The sequence below is a fragment of the Podarcis filfolensis genome (assembly GCF_964270895.1).
Source record: "Podarcis filfolensis genome assembly, chromosome: 8".
Lineage (NCBI taxonomy): Eukaryota > Metazoa > Chordata > Lepidosauria > Squamata > Lacertidae > Podarcis > Podarcis filfolensis.
The window spans coordinates 4302622-4330294 of record NC_139611.1 but is presented as its reverse complement, the minus strand read 5'-3'; the positions used below and the strand labels follow the sequence as shown (position 1 = coordinate 4330294).

The 27673-nt window shown below is 47.3% G+C and overlaps 1 protein-coding gene across 1 annotated transcript; it reads left to right on the top strand.

Moving 5' to 3' along the window:
- Positions 1-46: 46 nt before the first annotated feature.
- Positions 47-27632, top strand: ACTG2 (actin gamma 2, smooth muscle). The gene is made up of 10 exons (XM_083629589.1): positions 47-1973; positions 12875-12986; positions 16805-16966; positions 18882-19010; positions 20221-20331; positions 20609-20693; positions 21650-21811; positions 24044-24235; positions 26778-26959; positions 27384-27632. Exons 3-10 carry the CDS (start codon positions 16841-16843, stop codon positions 27525-27527), a joined length of 1131 nt encoding a protein of 376 aa, XP_083485715.1. The 5' UTR covers positions 47-1973; positions 12875-12986; positions 16805-16840; the 3' UTR covers positions 27528-27632.
- Positions 27633-27673: the final 41 nt, after the last annotated feature.

Below are 27673 nucleotides of genomic sequence, written 5' to 3'. Positions count from 1 at the left end.
ATCACAGAACCCAAACATGTTCGGACTCCTTCTTTCTCAGTGGTCTCTGTACTCTGGACACAAAAACTGTTTGGTGTACAAGTACATATTGTGTGTGTGTGTACATACACATGCACACACACGTGTAAATGGAGGTGCTCCCCCAAGCATATGCCACCTGTGCCCCAGAATCCTTTGCACTGCAGTGCGGTTTCACAGCAGAGAACGGTAGTTCTTGGGCCAGCTTGTGGCATGGCAGGGGGTTCCTGGAAAGCACAAACCTCCTGAAAAGTGCTCTCTAGTGCGAGAGGCTTGGGAGGCATTGCCTAGTGCCAGCTGCTTCCCTGGGCCAGTCCCCGGAAGTGTGGTTTTTCTGCTTTTGGAGCTCAGGCTATGAGCCTCCCCCCTCCGCCTGCTGGGAGATGCCAAGGATTCCCTGCAGCTTCTCTTCCTCCTTCCCGCTGGCCTGTTTTGTGTCATAGGTTTCTGCCGCTTCTCTTGCTGCTGCAGCTGCATTCCATTCCAGTGGCAGATGCTGGGATACCAAGCGCCCATGGTGGGGCTGCGAGGGAAGCTGGATTGGCTGCCTGGGTCAAACGCTTCCTTATTAGGCTGTCCACTGCCTGTCAGGGTTTGGGGCTTTCAAGTGCAAGTGTTGTCTTTTCGCCCAAAAGCTCCCAGGGTTTCTATGAAGGACCCCCTTCTTGCTCAGTGGGCGTTGGCTTTCTTCTTTGCTTGAGCACAAGGCAGCCTAAAAGCCCTCCAATTTCAGAACTGCAGTGGGCAAGGCATCCTGGAAAGTAGGTAGATCAGGGGTCAGCAACCTTTTTCAGCCGTGGACCAGTCCACTGTCCCTCAGACCATGTGGGGGGCCGGACTATATTTTGAAAAAAAATATGAACAAATTCCTGTGCCCCACAAATAACCCAGAGATGCATTTTAAATAAAAGCACACATTCAACTCATGTAAAAACACGCTGATTCCCATATTGTCTGTGGGCCAGATTGAGAAGGCAATTGGGCCACTTCTGGCCCCAGGGCCTTAGGTTGCCTACCCCTGAGGTAGATCTTCCCCCAGAGGAAGGACTGTAGCTCAGTGGTTGGGTATCTGCTTTGTATGTAGAAGTTGAATGTAGAAGCCACATGGAGCAATGGACTGACTTGGTGCAAATTTGTACCTTGGAGGTTTTTTTGCCCCGAGTGAAGCCTCCACAGGTGCACCATTGAAGCTCCCAGCCTCTCTCTCTGTGTATGCAAATGGGGATGGGGGGGGGTACCAAACTGAGTCTTTGACCCAGATGAAATAAAGCCTAGTTTTGCCCCTGCTTGGTATAAGGCAGCTTCTTGTGTGTTGTTATCACAGTGGTACCTCTAGTTGCGAACGGTGGCACCTTTAGGATATATGGTTTTATTTATACATATGTATAAGGGGTGACCGGAAAGGTCGGTAAATGGTCACAGAAATCGGACAGCGAGAAATATTTGAACATCCAATTGGCATCGGAAACCCACAGAATGCTCACAATTGTGGATGGAGATGAAGCTGTAACTCAAAAGACAGCGTATGAGTGGTTAAGCGTTTCCATGAAGGGCAGCAAACCATTGAAGATGACCCTCTGTCTGGCAAACCATCGATGAACAGAACAGCGGCAAATGTTGACGGAGTCCACAAGTTATTGATGCGGGATTGGCGTTTGTCCGTCCAAATGATGGTGGAAGAATTGCATTTTCCACATGAAATCATTACTGAGGTTACTGAGTTGTCCCACCCTCCATATTTTCCCAATCTGGCCCACTGGATTTATTTCTTTTTCCAAAACTGAAATTTGTACTGAAAGGACACAGATTTTCCAACATTTCACAAGTCCATGCTGCTGTGACGAGGAAACTGAAAGCAGTACGAAAAGAGGACTTCTCCAGAAGTTTCCAACAGTTCTACAAATGTTGTCAACGGTGCATTGTATCAGAGGGGGCCTACTCTCAAGGCCTGTAAGGTATGTATGCTTGAATATTTTTCGCTGTCCGATTTCTGTGACCATTCACTGAACTTTCCTGTCACACCTTGTACAACCTGAGCATAAGGTGGAGGAGCTCACAGCATTAAGATTCCATTAGAACTTGCTTCTCAATTTGGATCCAGCCCAGAGCAAGCAGGTCTCTGGGCTCATCTTCTGCTTGCCCCATGCTTTCTAGACACTGGTGTGAGCAGTTTTGCATGTCCTGCAGCTTTCCCCGGGAAAACACACTCTTGACCACTGAAGGGGTTTTTCCATGGAAAACCCAATAGCCATTTGGTTTGATTCAGCAGTAAACTCTGGGTTTTCCTGGGGCAAGGCAGTGGGGCAAACGGAGGTGTGGCTGAACCTGTACAGCTTCCTTCCTGTTTCCAGCTCAGCTCACCCATGCTACTCCTGGCTCTTGTTCTCCTACCCAGCAGCTAGGTGAGGGGGGGGGTGAAGGAAAGACCCTCCCTTAACCTGGAGGCCCCATCATTATTTTGGGATGCTAATGAAGACACTTAAGTAGCCAGGTAAGGTCAATGCCTTACAAAGAAATTTGTCTGACAAGTCCAGCAACCTCCTCTGTTAGATTCAAACCCTCACTGGGTACCAGACCACCAGAATGAGAAGGGACTCAGGACGTTTTCCAGATGGATCCCCCAAACCCACAACACTAATTAGAGAAGTCAGATAATTTCCAAGCTGTATGATAAGCCCATATGGAATTTAGAGGTATTTTATGATACCCATCCCCTCCATCAACTGAATGTGAGCATAACAGATGACTGCTGACCCACTCCTCTCCAACTGGCCTGGGGTTTTTAGTTGAGGTTGCTTTTTGATGTTCTGTTTGTTTTATTGGCATTAACAATAGCAGCCACAGCAGCAGCAACAACAAAAACACAATAAAATAATGTTTGTTAAACATGGCTCTGGGTCGGATCCAGTGTAAAGGTAAAGGGACCCCTGACCATTAGGTCCAGTTGTGGCCGACTCTGGGGTTGCAGCGCTCATCTCACTTTATTGGCCGAGGGAGCCGGCGTACAGCTTCCGGGTCATGTGGCCAGCATGACTAAGCCGTTTCTGGTGAACCAGAGCAGCGCATGAAAATGCCGTTTACCTTCCCACCGGAGCGGTACCTATTTATCTACTTGCACTTTGACGTGCTTTCGAACTGCTAGGTTGGCAGGAGCAGGGACCGAGCAACGGGAGCTCACCCCGTCGTGGGGATTCGAACCGCCGACCTTCTGATCGGCAAGTCCTAGGCTCTGTGGTTTAACCCACAGCGCCACCCGTGTCCCCGTATCCAGTGTAGTGCTGTGCTAAAGTCATTTCGATTTATACTTGCTCCATGGGCGAAATATTTTGTGGAACATTGTTGCATGAGAGAATGCATAAGCAGGTTTCTGCATTGTTTGCCGCACCATAGATTGCACAATCTGTTGCATACTGTTGATCCCTCTGCCTGTTCCCAGGTCTCAAGGAGGCTTCCCTTTGCCACTGTGGGCTATCAGCATCTATCTGCAACTCTTGCCTCCCTCTTTTGCTGCTGCTGCTGCTGCTGCTGCTGCTGCCCACTCCTAGGAGGTTCTGCCTGGCTACTGTGTACATTTATTTTCCTTAAAAAGGCAGCAGGGAGTTTCTCAGCCTCTGGTTGGATCTTTTAAGGCAGACTTCGCCAACCTGGCCTCCTCAATATGTTTGGGGTTAAATTAAAGCAATAGCTTCACACAGTGCTTAATATAGCTCTTCATCGCCTGGCAATCTCTTTACTCACCTCACACCATGCTTATATTATGTTTACTCAGAAGTAAGTCCTGTTAGCAAAGATCCTCTGCAGCTTTAGTGAGAAGGATTCTCCTTAGTGTTTCTGCATCTAAGTAATAACTTCCTGCTCCATACAGGATTGCTCCTGTCAAACTTACATTGGCAGGGAGTTCCACAGGCCCATTATAGGCTCAGACACAACAAAGGCCAACCAAACCTCAGGGGCCTGGGGGACTACCAAAAGTTTGGCAAATCTTGTGCTACTGAATTAGTTGCTCCTCAGCTGCCCTGTTATGCTTATGGAGTCATCACATTGATTTGTTAAAGCATTTTAATTGTTTTATATATAATTGCTGTTTGTTTTTGTTTTTTAATTTTTTTACATGAGACATGGTTTTAACTGTTTTTAAGGGAAGATTGTGGCATTTGCTCTGAGGAGGCTAAGTTTATCACGTGATAAGATTTTAATAGAGTCACAGAATTGCGGAGTTGGAAGGTGCACAAGGGTCATCGAGGTCAACCCTTGCAAAGCATGTATGTAAGTTATTGCTTCATATATGCTTTTGCTGCATTGCAAGTTGCACTGAGTTGCCTCGTAGGAAGCGATTCATTAATGAAACAAATAATGTGACCAAGTTTGCTGATAATAGCAAATGGTTCAGCACAGTTAAAACAAAGAGAGGTTGTGAAATGCTCCAGGGACCTAGTGAGGGGGCATCAAAGTGGAAAAGCACCCGTGACCCACCTTCGTGTATATGCTGAGCTGGGTCTCGGGGTTGTGACCGATAGCTTGAGGAAAACATTGGTGCAATGTGGGGCTGTTTGGAAAAAGGCGAAGAGCATGCTAGAGAACAATTTGGGAAAGAAAGCTGCTGATATCGTAATGCCATTATATATACCTGGGGTGTGACTCCACTATTAACATCCACTTGGAAGGCTTAGTTCAATTCTGGTCCCTGCATCTCAAAAGCGGTACAGTGGTACCTCGGGTTACATACGTGTAATGGTTATAGGGGTTGCTCGTGCGTAAGTTACCGCCACTCTAGGCTAGGTTGCCTGGTTAAACCTTTTCTGTCTGGACAGCCCTTCACTTCATGGCTGTTTCAGTCGCTAGCAGAATCCGTCAGTGGGCGTTTCTTGAACCTCTTCCAGCAAAGAAGTTCTTTGACGCCAAGTCGCCGCCTACTCTCCCTGCGCGGCAGTCTTCTGCGCAGGGTGGGTGTGGGCAGCGGAGGACCCGTGCTCTCCTCGCTGGTCTCCGGCGCGGAGTCCTGGAGCCCCCTCTCCGCTTCCCCCGTCCGCCCTCCTTTATCCCTGGTGTTACGCTGATTTCCTTCCCCAGCCGATGAGCTGCCTCTCTCCCTGCTGGGCCCTTCTCCAGCATCGCTTTGGAGCCTTGCCTCCGCCTCTAGCTCCTATGGCAGTTCCCTGACATCCATCTCCCCCCCCCAGGACCCCCTCCACCCCTGGCCCAACCTTTTGATCCAACTTCGTCCCTTTTCTCGGCCGACGATGCAGGGAATCCCCGGAAGGAGCTGTCGCCATCCTCTGAGGATTCAAAACCCACTTCCCACCCGCTCCGATCTCTTCCCGCGCGCGGGGTGGGCCTCCCAGTCTGATTCTTCTCCCTCCGACGCTTCTCCTCCCTCCTCTTCGGAGGCAGGAAAACCCACAAAGTCCTCTTCGTCGTCTGTGGTTCCAAATTTCTCCTCCCAGAATCTCGCTAGTGGTTTTGGTTTATCTGGGAATAGGCTGTGGAACTCCTCCACCAGATACCCGTCATTGATTGCCTCCGCGGGAACCCACGTATTTTCTGACCTGGGTTCTCCCTCCCAAGCTACCAAGTACTCCACCTTGCGTCCTCGCCACCTAGAATCGAGTATTTCTGTGGCTTGGTTGTGGTGTTCCCTCTCCTCTACCTGCGGGTGTGTGGTGACTCCTCCCTCCCGCCCCGGGAATTCCCGCCCCTCCCTGTACGGAGAGAGTAGGGACCTATGGAACACCGGGTGTATCTTCATGCTGTCTGGCAGCTTGAGCTTGAATGCCACAGGGTTCACCTGCTGTGTTACCTCAAAAGGTCCCAGCCGCCTCGGCTGCAACTTCTTGCACCCCCCCTTAAAGGGAACCCTTGGGTTGACAACCACACCCGGTCTCCCACCCGTATGGTCTCCCCTTCCCGACGGTGCTTGTCTGCCTGCCTCTTGTAAATTTCCTTGGCCCGCTCCAAGTTCATCTGGAGTTGCTGGTGCAAGGCCTCCATTTCTTCCACAAACTGCTCTGCCGCAGGTATGCTCCATCCTTCCTCCCCCCTCCCCGGGAAGGCCCTGGGGTGACACCCATAACTGGCCATGAATGGGCTCATTCCCGTGGACACATGTTCAGCGTTATTGTACACAAATTCAGCCAGCGCTAGTTTCTCTGCCCAATCGTTCTGTCTCTCGCTGACGTAGCAGCGTAGGTATTGCTGGAGTATACTGTTCGCTCTTTCTGCTTGCCCGTTGGTTTCCGGGTGTCTCGCCGTCGAGAAGCCCACCTCGACCTGCAGCAAGCTCCTGAGCTTCCTCCAGAACCGGGAAGTAAATTGTTTCCCGCGATCTGAGATGACCCTCGAGGGAGCCCCATGCAACCTGAAGATGTGATCCACAAACAACCTGGCTGTTTCCTCTGCCGTCACCGCATGTGAGCAAGCTATGAAATGGCACATTTTTGTCAGTAGATCAACTACTACCATGACTGCTGTCTTCCCCCTTGACTTGGGCAAATCGGTCATAAAATCTATGGACACCACCTCCCAGGGTCTTCCCGGCGTGGGTAAGGGTTCCAGTAACCCTGCAGGGGCAGCCCTCTCCCCCTCTGCCCTCTGGCATCGGTCGCACCCCCGTACATATTCCCGTACATCTTCCCTTACCCGTGGCCACCAGAACTGCCTGGTGACAAGCAGCATGGTCTTGTGCTGACCAAAGTGCCCCGCTGTTGGGTTGTCGTGGAGTTGTTTGAGTACCCTTCCCCTCAAGGTCTCCCCCGGTACGTACAGCGCTCCCTTATAGTACAGTACCCCTTCCTTTTCCTCAAACTCTCCATGGTTTTCCCTTCCTTCCCGGAGTTCCCTGATTTTAGTCTGAGCGAACTCGTCGTTTCTAGTAAGACCGACCAGTTCTCGTTTCCCAACCAACACTCCCCCACACACCCATCTGTTCTCGGGGAACACGTGTTGGACTTCCGGCGGTCCCTCTCCTTCCATGTACTCTGGCTTCTGGGAGAGAGCATCAGCTCTAACGCTCTCCTCTCCCGGCACATACCGGATCTCGAAGGAAAACTTGGAGAACTCCTGTGCCCATCGAATCTGTCTCTGGTTGAGTACTCGCGCAGTCCTCCAGTACTCCAAGTTCTTGTGATCCGTACAAACCTGGATCTTGTGCTGCGCCCCTATTAACAGATGTCTCCATCGGCGAAACGCTGCATAGATAGCAAGCAGTTCACGGTCATACACCGTGTAGTTTTGCTCCGACTTGCTCAGCTTCCTCGAGAAAAAGGCGCACGGCCTCCAGCCCTGCTGGGCCCCTGGCTGCAAAAGTACGGCTCCTATGGCTCGGTCTGACGCGTCGGTCTCCAGCCTCATGGGCTTCTCCAGATCCACGTGCAGGAGCTGCTCTTCCGAAGCGAACGCCTTCTTCAGTCTTTCAAAGGATTGCTGGGCCCTCTCTGTCCAGACGAACTTCTTTTTGCTACTGAGACAATCTGTGATGGGCGCTGTCAAGTGGGTGAAGTTCTTGATGAACTTCCTGTAGAAGTTGCTGAACCCTAGGAACCTCTGCACGTCCTTCCGGGTTTTGGGGGCCTTCCATTCCAGTACCGCCTGCACCTTGCTGGGGTCCATCGCTAGGCCCTTGTCTGACAACTTGTACCCCAGAAACTCGACCTCTCTTGCGTGAAATTGGCATTTTTCCAGCTTGACCCACAACTGGTGCTTCTGCAGTCTCTTTAGCACTTCCCTGACGTCGCTGACATGTTGCTTCTCATTGTCAGAATAGATTAAGACGTTGTCCAAGAAGGCCACACAGTTCTTGTACAGCAAGGACCCCAACACGTGGTGCATGAATGCTTGAAAGCAGGCGGAGCCCGACTGTAATCCAAATGGCATAACTAAGTACTCAAAGGCTCCCAGGGGGGTGAACATGGTGGTTTTCCATTCGTCCCCCTCCCTCATCCTAATCAAATTGTACGCTCCCCTGAGGTCCAGTTTGGTAAAGATTTTTCCCTGCCTCACCCGTGTTAGAATGTCGTCAATCCTGGGCATTGGGAAGGTCACCGGTTCTGATACAAGGTTCAAGCCCCGGTAATCTACGACTAATCTGGGCTGATTAGTCCCCCTTTTGTCCACAAAGAAGACCGGACTGCCCCCCACCGCCTTTGATTCTCTTATGAAACCTCTCTTCAGGTTCTTGTCAATAAATTGCCGCAACTCCTGCATTTCCCGGTCAGACATGGCGTACAGCTTACCCACCGGCAGCTGAGCCCATGGGAGTAAGTTGATTTGGCAGTCAAAGGGCCTATGGGGGGGTAGTCTATCCGCCTCCTTCTCGCTGAAAACCTCCTTCAGGTCAGCATATTGTGGTGGCACCTCCTCTTTTGGCTCCACAGCCATTCCAGCCACCCTGGCCACTGTCATCCTCGGGGTTTCCCCCCCCAGACAGTGTTCCAAGCAGTAAGCTGACCCAAAGGTGACCGACCGCTGATGCCATGCCACTACCGGATCATGCAGTGCCAGCCAGCTCATCCCCAGTATTATTGGGGGTCCTGCCAGTGTGGCTACGTGAAAGGCAATGGTCTCCGTGTGCCTGGAAACCCTCATTCTCATTGGTGGGGTCTGGTGCGTCACTTCCCCTCCCAGAAGTTCCCTGCCATTGATGGTGGTCACTTGCAAGGGAAAATCCAGGGGCAGCAGGTGGAGTTGGTGCTCTAGAGCAAAGTTCTTGCTGAAGAAATTGCAGGAACTGCCTGAATCCAGCAGCCCCTCCACCTTGACTGGGTGCCCATTTGGGAGTTCTAGCACCACTTCTATGGCTATAGCTGCCCTGGGAGGGTCTGGCTGGGGCACTTCTATTGGTTGCTGGCTTGGCTGCTGCCCTCGCTGATTGGCAGCCAAGCGTTGTCGTTTCTCTGGGCCTGCCCCTTTTCCCCCTCCTCCTCACAGCCAGCAGCTCCCACCATCCCTTGCCAGGCCTTTCTTTGAGGGCAGACCCTGGCAAAATGTCCTGGCCGTTGGCAGAGGAAACACTTCTTGGTGGTTTTCCAATCCTTTCCCTCCCTCTTGTGACCTTCAGTGGAGTTTGAAACCTCTCGCGCGCGCGCACCATCTATTTCCATTGGCTCATGGTTATAGGGGTTGCTCGTGCGTAAGTTACCGCCACTCTAGGCTAGGTTGCCTGGTTAAACCTTTTCTGTCTGGACAGCCCTTCACTTCGTGGCTGTTTCAGTCGCTAGCAGAATCCGTCAGTGGGCGTTTCTTGAACCTCTTCCAGCAAAGAAGTTCTTTGACGCCAAGTCGCCGCCTACTCTCCCTGCGCGGCAGTCTTCTGCGCAGGGTGGGTGTGGGCAGCGGAGGACCCGTGCTCTCCTCGCTGGTCTCCTGCACGGAGTCCTGGAGCCCCCTCTCCGCTTCCCCCGTCCGCCCTCCTTTATCCCTGGTGTTACGTTGATTTCCTTCCCCAGCCGATGAGCTGCCTCTCTCCCTGCTGGGCCCTTCTCCAGCATCGCTTTGGAGCCTTGCCTCCGCCACTAGCTCCGATGGCAGTTCCCTGACAATATGCTTCAGGTTACATATGCTTCAGGTTACACACTCCGCTAACCCAGAAATAGTGCTTCAGGTTAAGAACTTTGCTTCAGGATAAGAACAGAAAACGCGCTCCGGCGGTGCGGCGGCAGCAGGAGGCCCCGTTAGCTAAAGTGGTGCTTCAGGTTAAGAACAGTTTCAGGTTAAGAACAGACCTCCGGAACGAATTAAGTACTTAACCTGAGGTACCACTGTATTCTAGACCTGGGAAAGGAGCAGAAAAGGGTAGCCAAAATGATCAAGGGGCCAGAGCAAATCTTGAGTGCCATGAGAGTGGCACTGCCAGTCAGCTATAGAGAATCCTGTACTAGCTGCCCAAGAGGCATTCAGTGCCTTTCCTTGTCACTTCCCTTTCTGCACAAAGCCTGATCTTAGGGGGAAGTTGGTTGCAAGGCCTTCCAGTCAACTTCAGTTATGCAACCTGAATTGCATGGTGCGTGACTGAATCCTCCTGGAAAATAGTGATAGTCTGGAAGTGCCCTGCAACTAGTCAAGAGGGGCATCTACCTTGCTGCTGCTGAAACAGCTTCCTGGGCTTTCTCCCTGTCCCCAGGCCCATCTAAAATAATAATAATAATAATAATAATAATAATAATAATAATAATAATAATAAAAAAATAATGATAATAATGATAATAATGTATTGATACCCCGCCCGTCTGGCTGGGTTTCTCCAGCCACTCTGGGCGGCTCCCAACAGAATATTAAAAACACGATAAAACATTAAAACATTAAAAACTTCCCTAAACAGGGCTGCCTTCAGATGTCTTCTAAAAGTCAGGTAGTTGTTTATTTCCTTGACCTCTGTTGGGAGAGCGTTCCACTGGGCGGGTGCCACTGCCAAGAAGGCCCTCTGCCTTGAATACTCTGTGTGGCTTGGAGCCAGGGAACCAGGTGGAGGACCACCTTTTCCACCAGGAGCTTCTGGGGCGCTTGGGTAACCTTTGCAAGCTTTCCTCCAGGGACCCCCAGCATGTGAGGTAGGGGGCAACTGAGGAGTAGCCTGCTTAGTGGTAGCACCACAGCTGTGAAACACCCCCCCCCTCCGCAGGAGCAACATACTGTGTTCTTTTAGTGCCACACAAAATCCTTTTTATTTTTGATGGCAGTGCTTCCCATTGGTGGTCAGCGGACACCAGGAGGTCCGCATAACCCACCCAGGAGGTCCGTGGCATCACTCACATAACAAAAACAACCATTGTTGTTGTTGTTTAGTCGTTTAGCCGTGCCCGACTCTTCGTGACCCCATGGACCAGAGCACGCCAGGCACTTCTGTCTTCCGCTGCCTCCCGCAGTTTGGTCAAACTCATGCTGGTAGATTCGAGAACACTGTCCAACCATCTCGGCCTCTGTCGCCCCCTTCTCCTTGTGCCCTCCATCTTTCCCAACATCAGGGTCTTTTCCAGGGAGTCTTCTCTTCTCATGAGGTGGCCAAAGGATTGGAGCCTCAGCTTCACGATCTGTTTTCCTTAAGAATGGATAAGTTTGATCTTCTTGCAGTCCATGGGCCTCTCAAGAGTCTCCTCCAAAACAACCATAGAGATATCAAAATGTTCAAAAGAACATTCAAAAGTCTGTGCCTTGGCTTTTGAAAAACAGGTGTCTGCAGCACTAAGCTATTTGGGAGCCGCTGCTCCAAGACCTTTTACCCTCCGTGGTTTCTGTCTACAGTTCTGGTTGCCTCACCTCAGGGTATTTTGAAGTGCATCCAAGATGATCAAGGGGAGGGAGCGACTCACATATGATGAGAGGTTGCAGCATTTAGGACTTTTTAGTTTAAAAAAATGGTGAGTAAGAGGCAACATGAAATAAGTTTATAAAATCATGCATGGCATGGAGAAAGCGGATAAAGAAAAGTTTTTATCCTTCAACCAGAACACAAGAACTCCTCAACATCCACTGAAGCTGAATGTTTGAAAAATTAATGGCAGATAAAAGAAAGTCCTTCTTCACACAGTACATGGTTAAACTATGGGACTCACTGTTACAGGAATCAGTCATGGCCACCAACTTGGATGGCTTTTAGAAAACGATTAGATGATTCCATAGAGCAATGGGTTATCATAGTTACAGTGGCTCTGTTTGGCCTCCACGGCTGGAGGCAGCAATGCGTCTGAATAGCAGCTGCTAGAAGCTACAGGACAGGACCGGGCTGTCATGCTCAAATCCTGCTTGCAGGTTTCCCACAGGCATCAGTTTGGCCACTGTGAGAGCAGGATGCTGGATTAGATGGGCCATGGGCCTGATCCAGTGGTCAACCAGATGCCTGTGGGAACCCCACAAGTGGAACCTACGCACAAGAGCACTCTCCTCTCTTGCAGTTTCCAGCAACTAGTATTCAGAAACATAACTGCTTCTGATCATGGAGGCAGAGCAGAGCAATCACAGCCAATCGCCATCAAAAGCCCTCTGCTCTATGAATCTGTCTAATCCAGGGATAGGCAACCTAAGGCCCGGGGGCTGGATGCGGCCCAATCGCCTCCTCAATCCGGCCCGCGGACGGTCCGGGAATCAGTGTGTTTTTACATGAGTAGAAGGTGTCCTTTTATTTAAAATGCATCCCTGGGTTATCTGTGGGGCACAGGAATTCGTTTCTCCCCCCCCCCAAATATAGTCTGGCCCCCCCACATGGTCTGAGGGACAGTGGACTGGCCCACGGCTGGAAAAGGTTGCTGACCCCTGGTCTTTTAAAGCCATCTAGGCTGGTGGCCTGTGGGAGCGAGTTCCATAGTTCAAGTGTGCGCTGCGTGAAGAGTCAGACCTTCCAGACAGTGCTGGATTTAGGGCAGTGTGGACACACACACCCTGGCTCAACAACAACAATTTGCATGGGTACCTATTGAGAAGATCCATAAAAAGCAACTGTGAAAATAGGAAATATGCCAAATTTTGTCTTTGCTTAGGGTGCCATATTATGACCCTGTCCCCTCCTGTCTCAGTGCATTGGGCCCTTGATAATGAAGAGGAAGGGCGTGCATTTGGGTTTCCTGCTTGTGGAACCAGAATGTCTTGGTCTGACTCTGGCCATTCTTGGTAACTTTCTCACCTCTGTCCCTGGACCGGCTGCCACTTCCTCTCCCAGTGCAGCTTATAAGGACTTGCCCCTCACTTGTTTACTGAAGTGTAGCATAAAAGGAGTCAGTTCACAAATGAGGCGTTGCTTCCCAACTTTTTTCCTGCATACATTTTTCTGAAGATAATAATTCACCGGGCTCTGTTCTACCATCAGCCCAAGGTCAATATAATGAAATAAAACACCTTATATGGCTAACATACTATCCATTGGCCTTTTTAGGGTCTTGGCTTGGAGAAGATCCGCCTCTGAGGTTTTATAGTCTCACTGGTATTTATACCAAAGGCATCGTCAGAACAGAGTCCCCGAGGAAAGGAGTTTTCCTGTACACTTGGTGAGTAGCTGCAGAAAGATTCTGCCTGCATGAACCCTCTTCTTGGAAACTGCCTCCTCCAGGGGCAAGGCAGGAGTTGTGCATGGCAAGGGAGACTTGGGAACCACGTTGCTGGCTGGCCAGGTTTGGAATGCACCTGAACATTGCTCCCTGTGTGTGCCTCTTGGAGAAGTGAGTGGCCTAAGCTCTGCCGCTTCCTTGAAGGTTTCTGCCGGTTTTTGTGGCTGCCTTTGTGCAAGTGTTGTGCAAGTGTTGTGCAAGGCTGTCTTTGTGCAAGTGTTAGCGGCTGTGGCTTGCCTCTCCCCCTGGCACACTTTGGAGGCAGAGGGAAAGACCGGGACTTCTGGGGTTTATGGTCCAATACGCAAATCAGGGTGTCAAGTTGTTGCTGTTTTTTAAAAGCGCAACCTGGTGTTTTGGATACCATTTGTGGAGAAAGCCAGACGTTTTTGACTACTATTCATGTGGATGCTAAGTAATTTGAGATTATCTTTCACATGTTATTGATTGCCTAGGGCTAACCCCTCCCCCCACCCAGTTATTGATTCCATACAGCTGCTTTATTTTCAATACTTGCTGAAATTAGTATTAGCTGTGACTGTTTCATCTTTCTTTATATGATAAAAGCAGCCTGGTGTGCCTGAATCTGAAGGAAATATGTGGGGAGGGGCCTTTTTTCCCTTTGGAAGCCAGGGGTTGGAGAGATTATTTCCATTTTTGGGAAAAGCTTGTGAGAAACCTCGTGTTTCTGTTTACTCTCGCCCAGAGTCCTGGCGTGGGATGCCAGGCTTGCTCTCTGATTCATGCCTGCAGCTTGCGGAAAATTTAGAAAAATTCCAGAGGACACAGAACAAGGCTTGCGTGTTAGAAAAGGAAAATATAAGTATGTGATACAATTGCATCCTCCAGGGAAGGAAATCTGAAGTAAAGTGATCCAAAATTTCTGGTGTGTGAAAACTCGTGTGTAGAAACCCAGCATGACAGTAACTGCACTCTGCACCTGCTCTGTGACACCTCCCTCTGGTAAAATCCTGGCATTAGGAAAAGAATCAGAGTCTGAGGGTTGGTGAGCCCAGGTCCAGTTAAGTCATGTTCCTTGGGGGCCCACTTTTATTTAGTATTTATTTTATTTAGTATTTATTATTTTATTAATTCGACTTATATACTGCCCTTCATCAAAAGATCCCAGGGTGGTGTACAACATTAAGAACACACCTTAAGACAGCCACTGTGGTGGAGTAGCTGGAGTGGCCTGACTTGGACGTGGGAGACCTTGGGTCAGTCTCTTACTCTTAGCCTGAACTACCTCACAAGGTCGTTGTGAGGATAAATGAGGGGTGTGGGAACACTTTGAGCTCCTTAGAGGAAAGGTGGGATATAAATGCAAGAAATACATTAATTAACTAAATAAGACGAGACTCTCACCACCTGCTCTGCAGATGCGCGAAGATACATTGTCACTTCAATCTTTGATTCTTTGGAAATGGTATTATTTACATAAAAACCTCAAGCTTTAAACCTGAGTGGCATTTGAACCAGATGATGTGTCGAAGCTGAATCAGTGGAACAAGCCGCGGCAACAGCAGGGAAGTCGAGGCAGCTGTCTTCTGGTCACGATGGCACCTTAGGCAAGGGATGAGACGTGAAGGGCAGGGTGTCAGATGCGGAGGAGCTGGCTGGAAGAGGGGAATTCCTTCCTGGATCGGGCCAAGCAAGGCTCATCTAGTACAACCATCAGTTCGCAAGAGGGGCACTCACTGGGAAGCAGCGCAGGCAGGCATGCAGTTGTTGGCCTGGCTTTCCCCTGTTGATTTCAGCATCCGGCATTCAGTGGCTTCTTTCAGCTGGAACTCACTGGAACTGGGTTCCAGCACCTCTCAGGTGCATGACATTGTCGCTATAAGAGAACAAGGGAGGCGTTCATGGTGAGTTCTGGCACCTTTTTTCTAGAAAAATAGCACTGGGGATACTGCCTCTGCACAGAGTCTCCACATATGTATTGTGGGTAATGGCCAACCCCTAGCCTCCATGAATTTATCCTTTCCATTTTTATAAGCGAGAGTGGATGCTTCAATCATTTCAGCTGCTTCCTGCAGCTTGCAATTGTTTTCCCGGCTTTTGTGAATGGAAATCAACGGAGGGTCCTATTTGTATCAGAGTCACCTGTCCAGAGACCAGCTAAATCATGAGCTCAGCTTCATGACACATGGGGCTTACTTGCCATGATTCTCCTGCTCACACTAGTATTGCTAAGGGGTTTTCTGTCTGGCCTTCTGCGTCTCTGCAGTTTGCTCCAGTGGATGGGTTGCATCCCTTGATGTTTTCGGTTGGTGCCTTGAAACGGAATTGGAGGACAGCCCCAAAGTTGCTAAAGCAGATTTGCTCAGCCTTGGGCCCTCCAGATGTTCTGCACTACAACATCAGCCCTTGTATACTATGATGGGAATTGTAGTCCAAAGCATATGGCGGACGCCAGGTTGGGTCAAGGGGACAAATTATTTCTGATCACAATAGGTCCATTAAAAACCTTTAGCTGTTTTATGCCAGCAAAACTATCATGGCTCCCCTCAAAGAATCCTGAGAATGGCATTTTGGTGTACATCCTGGTGATAGATTCAGGTAGGTAGCCATGTTGGTCTGATGCAGTCTATGTGTGTGTGTGTGTGTGTGTGTGTGTGTGTGTGTGTGTGTTGTCCAGTAGCACCTTAGAGACCAGCTAAGTTTGTTATTGGTATAACCTTTCGTGTGCATGCACACTTCTTCAGATACGAAGAAGTTCTTATCTGAAGACGTGTGCATGCACACAAAAGCTTATACAGTACCAAGAACAAACTTAGTTGGTCTCTAAGGTGCTACTGGACAATTTATATATATATATATATATATATATATATATATATATATATATAATCGGTGATAATTCTGCTAGCCATCCATCCTCACAGAAGTACAGGCCCCAGAGCAGGTTCCTTGCAGAAACGAAATGACTGTCAAACTAAATCTGCGCTGCCAACATGCTTTATGGGGTATCCTCTCACAGTTGGATTCACTGGCTGCCTTCAAGTCAGTTCTTTGGTCAGTCTCTGTGTTTAATGCTTGCAACATAATTGAATCCCCTTCTGCCTGTCCTTCATTCAGGGCTGCCTGAGCCAAAACACAAGATTCCAACTCTACAACTATAGCATTCTATGATTAGTGCAAATTTATCCAATAAACATATTTTTGTATGCAGTTTGACTTATATATGCAGCAACATCCCCCAATAAGATGCATTTTTGTATGTCATTTTCAATAATACATTAATTTTTATGTGCACTTTCACTTAGTATATGCATTTTTGTAAGCACTGGTTGGCAAACTGCACCACAACATTCAGATGAGCATGAATTCTGAAGGATGATTCTTTCTTTTGCTTCGCATATTGTTTTGAAAAGAGCAGATTTGATAGCTTCAGCTTTAATTGAAATACTTTATCGTCACTTGTACAAATTGTATACAGTGAGATTACAAGTAAATCTTGGATCGAATTCCCCCTCCTCCTCTACCTCAGAAAGAAAATGTGTAAAAAGCATGTGTGTTCTCCCCAGATATGCAGTGACTGCCCACTATAATAGCAACTCCCACTCAACGCTGGTGAGAGGAGATCAGGCTAGCTTGGAGGGCAAAGTGCACACACATCTCCGTCCTCAAACCCCTCATTGCCACTCCCTGTAGCATCTGCTGCCTTATGCCTTTGCCTAATGATGCCTCTTGCTTTCACCAGCAAAGACCCCTCCTGCACAGTCCCTACATGTCCTTCTTGATCTTCCCTCTTCCAGGTCTCCTGTGTCCCAGCACCACCGTCAGTCGAAGCCATGTGTGAAGAGGAGACAACCGCCCTTGTTTGTGACAATGGCTCTGGGCTGTGCAAGGCTGGGTTCGCCGGTGACGATGCCCCCCGTGCCGTTTTCCCATCCATTGTGGGTCGCCCACGTCACCAGGTTTGTGCACAGAGTTCCCTTTGGGTGCTTCTAATCAGGGTTTTTTTTCAGCTGGAACTCAGGGCACATCTCAGATGGACGCCATTGCTATTACAAGAGATCATGGGAGGTAATCATGGTGGGTTCTGGCACCTCTTTTTCTAGAAAAATAGCACTGCTCAGAGCTGGGACTCTGTTAGACTGGTAAAGAAAAAGCAATTTATATGCGTTGTATGTGCAATATAACATTGTGCCACCAAATGGCAATGTGGAATCCCGTTTTTCTCTACCTGTTTAAATTTTCAGCGCTTTAAACTGAAACACTTCTTTGATGTGTCTAGATCCAGCCTTGGACTATGGACTCAGCTATACAGCTGCAAATAAAACATTTTAAGTGTGTTTTAAATGTAATATACAAAGTGGCATTAGATGGCAATAGTGAGCCTTATGGAAAATTCAATGTATTTTTAAAAGGGCATTTTCAGAACGGTTTTTATATGTGTGTAGATTCCCTTTATAACTCCCATCAGCCTCAGCCAGCATGTACAAAACATCTGGAGGGCACCAGCTTGGCAAAGGCAGATGCATGGCATATACATGGGATAAAATTTATTATTACCCAAAGTATAAGTATACAAATGAATTATCCAAAGAAACACAAGATGAAGATCTATAAATCTTAAATCAAAAAGAAAAGGAGCACTACAGTTTATTAGGAACCATCAATAGAATACATATTCAAAGGTCATAGTAGGAAGTAATTGTACAACTAAATGTGTTTGGATGTAAGAAATTGGTAGTTTCATAGACCAGTAATTCTCACGTAAGATACTGTAGGACCCCATATTTCATCAGCTAAATGCACCTTGAGATTTGCTGAAAGTGTGGCAGCTTTTTCACTTTTAGAGTATCCCAGAGCTTTGCAAAGTCTCTCTCCTGCCCCACTTTAAAGAACTGGTAGAGTAAATTTACCAATATTTGGAAAATACCAGGGTAGTAGAATCATGGGAGTTCAGAGCCAGCCACATCAGAAATTCAGCAGGGAAAAGATTCCAGCAAATTATTTGATTGAATAAGATAGAAGAGGATCTGTTTTGAATGTTTTGGTCACAAGCAACTGTTTGTGGGCAAAGGACTCTGACAGGTTAAGGTTTCCCATGTGCAGTGCTTTCTTTCTGGGGGTGCTCAAGGGTATGCAGTACTGACACCTTTCCCCCTGTTAAAAAAGTAGCACTTACTGGAACAACAACAGGGTGAGTACCAGCACCTTATAAATAAATAAAAAAGCACTCCCCATGTGAGAATCCTTGGAAATGGCTCAGTCTGTGGCTGAACTGGCCATGGCAAGTTCCTTTGACTCTTAGTTTTCACAGCTATTCATGTGACTGCATTAATGCCATGCAGGAAGTGACCAGGTGCTTGCCAAATGAGAACATTCCCATGTCTGTAGGGAGGAAGAGTAATTGATGTTCAAGATCTGGTCCTTGTCATTCTATCAGTGAGGCTGAAATAGTCCATATTCTGGGAAATGAGACTTGTGAAGGCCAACATAATGGTTCCCATTTAGCAGGGTGGAATGAAGAGTGCTGTGAGGCAGAATGCCAAAACTTACCTTGAGCATGTGATCAAGTTGAGATTTGAACTGAGGATTCCCTGGTGCATCACACTCCTACCCAATATAAAATTTCACCTTCTTATTATTTATTTGCTTATTCATTGAAAAACGTATTTTCCAGTCTGTCCTCATATGGTTCCAAGTGGGTTGGAGAAGGGCGAATTCTAAATGGTTTGCAGAAGGGAGAAGTTATGTTGGTAGCAGATGAGGAGTGGGTGTTGGATTATGCAGAGTTTGTTTCCCTTTCTTTGAATACCGGTACCTCATGCCTGGGGAAGGATGAAGAGGGGAGTTTATGACGTTCCTCTTCTTGGTTCCTAGGGTGTGATGGTGGGGATGGGCCAGAAAGACAGCTACGTTGGGGACGAAGCCCAGAGCAAGAGGGGGATCCTGACCCTCAAGTACCCCATTGAGCACGGCATTATCACCAACTGGGACGATATGGAAAAGGTGACAAGCTCTCCTCTTCGTTAACTTTTTAATTCAGATTTTGAATGGGAGGTGTGTGTTTTTTATTAAAACAGAAAAACACAGACAATAGCCAGGAAATAAAATAACTTCTCAGAGTCTTGTATAATGTGTAAATCAGCAGAGCACCTACTAAACCTTCCTTCTCCAGCCTTGATGTTTCTGAGAGTTTGTAATAATATTGTATCATTTGATATGATCAAACAAATAATTGGATAACATATGAATGGCAATTGATCAATTTCTTGCTAGATTCCGTGGCTTTCCAATTGCATTTTCAACCAATTCCAGAAGTATTGTAGGAATTAGAGGAATTTCATACATAACAGTGGCTAGAGAATAATCAGTCATTTAGCTGAGCCAATGTGATGGTCTGAAGACACGACACACCAAACTTAATGACGTGATGTTGGCTTGAGTCTGCTCAGCACCTACTTCCATTTTATAAATAAAGCATTTTGCTGCTCTTACCCACCAAAAAAGCTTTAAAGTATTAGTGTGTATAGTCAGCATCTTCTGTACTTCTTTGGACCCTAGTGTATCTGATCTTAGCAGCTGGGGTGACCAGACTTTATGGCTTGGATCAGGCATAGGCAAACTCGGCCCTCCGGATGTTTTCGGACTACAGTTCCCATCATCCCTGACCACCGGTCCTGTTAGCTAGGGATGATGGGAGTTGTAGTCCCAAAACATCTGGAGGGCCGAGTTTGCCTTTGCCTGGCTTGGATCCGAAGATCCAGTGAGGTCCATGTAAGGAGAGCAATTCTCCAGGCCCTTGCCCCAGGTCCATGTGATACTGCACAATCTGATCTGTATTCAGGTTGCTAGGCTTTATGATAGAATTAGTGCCATCCAGTCATGACAGATTCACAGTTATGGAACATATGTGTTTGGGCATTATGGAGGAATGACAGTGGCACTGGTCTGTTTCCCCCATAGAGGCAAATTGACCAGGTTGTTTTGCTTTAAGGGAAAGCGTGCCTGATAGCAGTAGCATACAAATAAAAAATGGCTTATTTGAGTCAGCAGCACCAGGTGGGCATGATAGGCAAGACCCAAAGATGGATGTAACATTATGGAGTCGTTTCAGAATCACTGGCCAACCTGAACGCTTGTGACATGTTGAGAATGAAGTCAGGCGAGACAAAGCCCGGCACGTTGCAGGCAACTCTTGTTTGTCCACTTTGCCCAGATTTGGCACCATTCTTTCTACAATGAACTGCGAGTGGCTCCTGAAGAACACCCCACACTTCTGACAGAGGCACCCCTGAACCCTAAGGCAAACCGAGAAAAGATGACCCAGGTAAAACCTCTTCTCCTGCTCAGCTGGACAATGTACAATGAACATGTACCGCCATGATGCATCTGCTTCAAGTGGTGGATTTGGGAAGCCATTAAGGGAGGTGAGGCAGAGCTGGGGGGGGGATCCCTACACAAGCCCCATTGAGATGCCTTCTGCAGCTCCTTTCCATTTCAATAAGATTTGTGCAGGAGAGCAGAATGTGCTCTCAAGACCGAAGCCTCCTCTATCCAGCCCTGGAAGAGTGGCGTGCCATTCATTCTCTCTTTCCCCCTCCTAGATTATGTTTGAAACCTTTAACGTCCCTGCCATGTATGTCGCAATCCAAGCTGTGCTGTCCCTCTATGCATCTGGCCGCACCACCGGTGAGTGCTTAGCTTCAATTGCCGAGTCTTCAGAAGTCTGAATTCCATGCAAGTCCACACAAATCTGGGATGAAAGAGAGCCAGTGTGGTGTAGTGGTTAGAGTGTCGTCCTAGGACCTGCGAGACCAGGGTTCGAATCCTCACTCATTCAGGAAGCCCACTGGCACAATAGCAGAGGTAGCCTGGAGTTTATCCTGCTCCTGATGGTGTGCTGATGACCAAGCACTTTACAATACAGTGATATGGTTGGTTGACAGCTCATTAGATTCCCAGAGACAATGGAGTGGGCCTCCTGGGTTGAACTCAAACTGCTAGAGAATCACAGCGCCTGCTGTGGCTGCAGACTAATAACTTGTAACTGCTGCCTCCCATGTTTTTTGCTGTGTTAGCAGTACCAAAGTGACCTCCCATGGGGCGCAGGACTGAACAGTGTGTGTGGAGGTCCTGGGCTGCCCAGGCAAAGGGCAAACGAAAGCAGCATAATATGTTTGGCACCACCTTGGCTGCTGGAGTTGCCAGAAGGAGGCGTACAAGGTGCCATCCAATTGTCTTAGAGACCCAACTCCAGATTTGTGTAGGGTTTAATCCATGGGTAGGCAAACTAAGGCCCAGGGACCGGATCTGGTCCAATCACCTTCTCAATCCGGCCCATGGACGGTCTGGGAATCAGTGTGTTTTTACATGAGTAGAATGTGTCCTTTTATTTAAAATGCATCTCTGGGTTATTTGTGGGGCATAGGAATTCGTTCATTTTTCTCTCCAAAATAGAGTCTGGCCCCCCACAAGGTCTGAGGGACAGTGGAAAAAGTTTGCTGACCCTGGTTTAATCCTTAGCCTTTTCTTCTCCCTAAGATGCCCCGCAAGACAGCGGGTAATATTTCGACGTAAGAAGAGTGAAATGGGGGTTGGGGACCCACAGCATTTGTGTCACAGTCTTCCTTCCTCTTCCTCCTTAGGTATTGTTCTGGACTCCGGTGATGGCGTCACTCACAACGTGCCCATTTACGAAGGTTACGCCCTGCCTCACGCAATCATGCGTCTTGACCTGGCTGGTCGCGACCTTACAGACTACCTCATGAAGATCCTGACAGAACGGGGCTACTCTTTTGTCACCACTGGTAAGGAGGGGCTGGATCCTTAGAGCTGACGGCGGGGACCTGGATGGGGCTGCTCCAGCATTGCTTTTCTTCTTTATTTTACTTGTTTACTTTTTTAGAAAAGCTCAGATAAGCACTTTTATATTGTCATGTGGTTCAGACATCTTAGCGCTGTCTCCTCGTTGCATTTTTTGGAGGGGGGAAATTGAAAGTAAATGGGGAGGAAAATAACACATTTTGTTAGATGGGATTGCCTTACCCCATCCATTAGAATCATAGAATTGTAGAGTAGGAAGGAACACAAGGTTCATCTAGTCCTAGAAATTATAATAGTACAATAAAATATAAAAGACACACACACACTGAGAGGAAATGGGTAGAGAGAGGTGTATTGAAAGAAAACTAACAATAACAACAACAATAACTAAGGTAGGGTATATAAGACAGAGGACACCAAAGAAGGAACAAAGGGGGAGGAGCAAAGAAAGGATGAAAGAAGAGAAAAGGGGAAAAGGGAAGGAAAGAAGAAGAAAAAGAGGGAAAGGAAATGTGTGTGTGTGTGTGTGTGTGTGTGTGTGTGTGTGTGTGTGTAATGCAGAGGAGAGGTATTTAGAAGTCAGATAGTTGAACATAGGTAGCAAGGGGAGATAATAATAATAATAATAATAATAATAATAATAATAATAATATAATTTATTATGTATACCCCGCCCATCTGGCTGGGTTTCCCCAGCCACTCTGGGTGGCTTCCAACTGAATATTAAAAACAATACAGTGTCAGACATTAAAAACTTCCCTAAACAGGGCCGCCTTCAGTTGTCTTTTAAAAGTAAAATAGTTGTTTATTGCCTTGACATATGCTGGGAGGGCGTTCCACAGGGCAGGTACCACTAGCGAGAAGGCCCTCTGCCTGGTTCCCTGTAACCTCACTTCTTGCAGCGAGAAGGCTGTTAGAGCTGGACCTCAGTGTCTGGGCTGGATGATGGGGGTGGAGATGCTCCTTCAGGTATACTGGGCCAAGGCCGTTTAGGGCTTTAAAGGTCAGCACCAACACTTTGAATTGTGCTCGGAAATGTACTGGGAGCCAATGAAGATCTTTCAGGACCGGTGTTATATGGTCTCGGCGGCCACTCCCAGCCACCAGTCTAGCTGCCGCATTCTGGATTAATTGCAGTTTCCGAGTCACCTTCAAAAGTAGCAGCACGTAGAGCGCATTGCAGTAGTCCAAGCAGGAGATAACCAGAGCATGCACCACTCTGGAGAGACACTCTACGGGCAGGTAGGGTCTCAGTCTGCGTACCAGATGGAGCTGGTAAATAGCTGCCCTGGACACAGAATTGACATGCGCCTCCATGGACAGCTGTGAGTCCAAAATTACTCCCAGGCTGCGCATCTGGTCCTTCAGGGGCAGTTACCCCATTCAGGATCAGGGAGTCCTCCACATCAGCCCGCCCCGTCCCCCAAGAACAGTACTTCTGTCTTGTCAGGATTCAACCTCAATCCATTGTTATCTTCAACCCTTTCATTCCGATAGCTTATGAAAAGGACCCATCATTCTAGGAACTTATTCTGTCTTGTTGGCTTCTGACTTCTCTTCCTGAGTATTCCATTTGAACAGATGTTAATGTTTGCCATATTTTCTTTAGCCATTCTTTCACTTGGTGGGGTGCAGCAGTCACTGCAGTCTTCCAATATTTAGTGATACAAATTCTGTCTGCATTCTCATTTCTGTTATGAAGATCAGCTTACATATTGCATGGTGCTTGTGTGGAAAAATATGATATACTCCCCCCACATATGAGATGACTGTACAAATGGGTGTGTTTTCTTTTGGGTATGTGCATTGTGTGGCTTGCTGTTCAACATCATGCCTAGCTTTGTTAACCTGGAGCAGCCTTCCCCAACCTGGTGCCCTCCAAACGTTTTGGACTACATAGCCCATCAGCCCATGTCAGCACGGCCACCTCTGGAGAGAACCTGGTTGGGGAAGGCTGACTTAGGGCATACCTTCACTGCAAATAGAAGGGAGTGCTAAGTCGCTTTGAACTATTGTGGCCTTTTTCACTGTGCGGAGAGTTCGCTAGGAGTTGCCCTTGTGGGATTGTGCTGAGAATCTTGACAGGGCATTTCCCAAGGTTGGGTCTACTGGGAAAAGTAAATTAAAACAATTCAGTTTGGTACGTCTTAGTTCATCTACCATCATATCATCATCTTCACTTATTAATTTATATACCATGCCTCTGTCTTTCACAGCTGAACGAGAAATTGTGCGTGACATCAAGGAGAAGCTGTGCTACGTCGCTCTGGATTTTGAGAATGAGATGGCAACAGCTGCTTCCTCCTCATCCCTGGAAAAGAGCTATGAGCTCCCTGATGGGCAAGTCATCACCATTGGCAATGAGCGATTCCGTTGCCCAGAAACTCTTTTCCAGCCTTCCTTTATAGGTGAGTCTGCATCTCTGGAGTCTGGGGTCAGAGAATGTGAAGTAATGCATGGGAAACAATATTTCCTTCACTCTTGGGTTGATATTTCAACCTGAAAAATAATTTTTTTGGTGTTAATATTTCATTCAAAAGGTTTCAATTATAAAGAAATAAAGTGATGCAAAGGAAAAAATGAAAAAAATAAGAAGGCACAAAAATGTGTAGAAACAATATACGGATATATACAAAATACAAAAATATCCTAACCCATACATTCTTGTATAAATTAGATATTATTATGCTAATGCGCATGTAAATATTAATAGTCCACTACATTTTGTATAAATTCATTCCAATTTTGTCATATTTATCCAAGCAGTCTACATCTGTAAGCAGTCTGTTCATAAGTTGCAAGTGTTATCATATTGTCAATCCATTTATAAAAGGGGATTATATCGTTATTCCGTTGATCAATATCAGTCTCTTGGCTATCATTAGAGCACAGAGAATCTATTTTCAACCTCCAGATGTTTTGGGACTATAATTCCCATCATCCCTAGCTAAGAGGACCGGTGGTCCGGGATGATGGGAATTGTAGTCTCAAAACATCTGGAGGGCCGAGTTTGCCTATGCCTGTTCTATACAATAGGTATATAGTTCAGAATAATATAGTTCAGTCAATCATGAAAAGAAAATGGAGCCTTACTTCTTGCATTCAATTTATTCATCCCTTGCTTCTCCCTCCGAAGGCAACTAACAACACCATACAAAAAAGTACAATCATCTCAAAAGACAAAGCAATATTTTATTTGACAAAAATGCTAGAATAAACCTATAGATACATTTTGCATTCAGTACTTAAGAAAACAACAATTCAGTCAACAATGCAAAATCCATAAACAATGGATGCGTAAGCAACGCAGCCATGCGACTAGAATTGAAGGTCGCATCCCTAGAAACTTGCCTGTGGAAGCAAGTCTTCAATTACTGGTTATCATTGTGGCATAGATTACCAAACCATTACCTTGCCCAATGCTTATGGCGAGATGAATTCTCCAGCCTTTGGACTAGCAGAATTCATGCCAAACTCCTGAGTTATGGAATCTCTCCCTCAGATTCCCTAAAACTAGACCAAATCACTGCTCAGAGACTGATCCGCCAAAGACTGGATGACATCGATTTACAGCGAAATTATACGCTGGGGGGAGGTGTTTGTTCGCCCCAGAACATTGGTATCACTTTAACTTACTGCATTCCATCATACCTCTCCTCCCTTTCGACTGTTGCACATAGACTGGCCTTCACCAAAGCGAGGTTTAACGTTTTTCCCTCCAATGTCCTGAGACATAGGTTCTCAAAGGGTCAAGCCCCCGCCGTGTGCGAATGTGATAAGGTGTCGCCGGAGTCGCTCCAGCACATTATGTTCACTTGCCCCTTGTTTAATGTGCTACGGGCAAATTTGTTGGGATCAATCATACAGAAACTAGAGGGTACCCCACCAAAATTCCACCTTGCCCAAATCTTGCAGGACAAGGATACCCACACGACCCTGAAGGTGGCTAGGTTCCTAGTTGCTGTCCTTTCCCAAAAGCGACGCCAAGGAGCTCTACAAGCTAATTAAGGCGTAGTATGCCTTTCCATTTTATAGTATTTTATTGTTATAGTAGTGTTTTAGCGATTGCTTTTTTTTCTCCTTACGGCACAAGCTGTTATTTATGTGTTGTTTTTACCTGTATGGGCCTATGGCCGTAATAAATGATATTCATATTCATAAACAATGGAAGAAAATGAATTATTCCCATTCCTATTATATAATTATATATTATATAATTTTACACTACAATAAAATTAAAAACCATAGCAATTTATAAAATAAGGTAGCACATAAAGCCCAGTGAAACAGCAACAGCTCTTAAAGGCAAACCAACAGCAGTGGCTTTTGCCAGTTGACTACAAAGGCTCTGATGAGAGAGGATGCAAAGATGTTTGAAACATGCTCCCCAGAAAGGAACTTAATTCCAAAGTTTCATCAAAGCCAACCATAGTTCAGTGGTCGAGGCACTTGCTCTGCATGCAGAAAAGAGAGCCAGCGTGGTGCTGTGGTTAGAGTGAGAGACTAGGACCTGGGAGAGACCAGGGTTCGAATCCCCTCTAGGCCATGAAGCTCACCTTGGGCCAAGCACGGCCTCTCAGTCTAACCTACCTCACAAGGTTTGGTGGGAATAAAATGAGAAGGGGGAGAACCATGAACACCACTTTGAACTCCTTAGGAAAAAATGGTGGGCTATAAATGCAATAAAACAAATGAATAGCTCAGGTTCAATCTTGGGTTTCTCCAGGTAGGGCTGGAAGTCTCCTCTGTCTGAAATCTTGGGAAACTGCTGGCAGTCAATATAGGTAATATAGAGCTATATGGAGCAGCAGTCTGACTCAGTGTGAAGGTTTCTTCCTATGTACCTCTCAGTTGGGTAGTGATCAGTGCTGAACTGCCAGAGGAAGTTCGTCTTCCTGAGTTCCCATCTGAACTGGGGACAAGCTACTGATTTTGGACCATTCCTCCTAGGCATGGAATCTGCTGGCATTCATGAGACAACCTACAATTCCATCATGAAGTGCGACATTGACATCCGCAAAGACCTCTATGCCAACAACGTCCTTTCTGGAGGCACCACCATGTACCCTGGAATCGCAGACAGAATGCAAAAGGAAATTACAGCCTTGGCTCCCAGCACAATGAAGATAAAGGCACGTCTGCCCTATTTTCTTCCAGGGTTTGAAATACTTTCCCTTAGCAGCCGCCCGGCCCCATCCCACCTACAACCTGGCAGGACAGCACATACTGATGGGAACAAAGATCCATGAGTGTGCTATGGGAGGGGATTACCCATGAGTTTTTGGGACTGCGCCCCTTCCAATCGTCAACCACAGGGAACTCTTTGCTGTTATGCTCTGATGGGTATTGGCCCACTGACATGCCTATGGAAATAATCCAAAATTTAATACTATCTGTAGTAGTTGGCATATATCTGATGATAGCTGTGGGTCTTGACATTTCCTCAGGTCAGAACTGACTTTTTGATTGTGCTTAGTCTCACACCTTACTTACTCGGTAGCCAAATGACCATCAAAAACGTCACTCATTAACCCTCTTCTACAAATGTTTTCACAGATCATTGCTCCTCCTGAGCGTAAATACTCTGTTTGGATTGGTGGTTCCATCCTGGCCTCTCTCTCCACCTTCCAGCAGATGTGGATCAGCAAACCAGAATACGATGAGGCTGGTCCTTCAATTGTCCACCGGAAGTGCTTCTAGAGGCCAGAGCTAGATTCTTCTAGAGCATGGAGACTCCTTCCTCCTCCTCCTCCTTTTGCAATTCTTTCTAACTCTTCAAGAAGCATTAAAACCTTTTTCAAACTCTGCCTGTAGCACTTTGTCCCCTGTTGTTGCTGCTGTTATCT

What these genes read in the sequence shown, in the direction of transcription:
- ACTG2 (XM_083629589.1), top strand. Translation starts at nt 16,841, where the DNA reads ATGTGTGAAGAGGAGACAACCGCCCTTGTTTGTGACAATGGCTCTGGG. An exon ending in TGGGTCGCCCACGTCACCAG is followed by an intron (nt 16,967 to 18,881) that starts GTTTGTGCACAG and finishes CTTGGTTCCTAG; the next exon opens with GGTGTGATGGTGGGGATGGG. An exon ending in CCAGCACAATGAAGATAAAG is followed by an intron (nt 26,960 to 27,383) that starts GCACGTCTGCCC and finishes ATGTTTTCACAG; the next exon opens with ATCATTGCTCCTCCTGAGCG.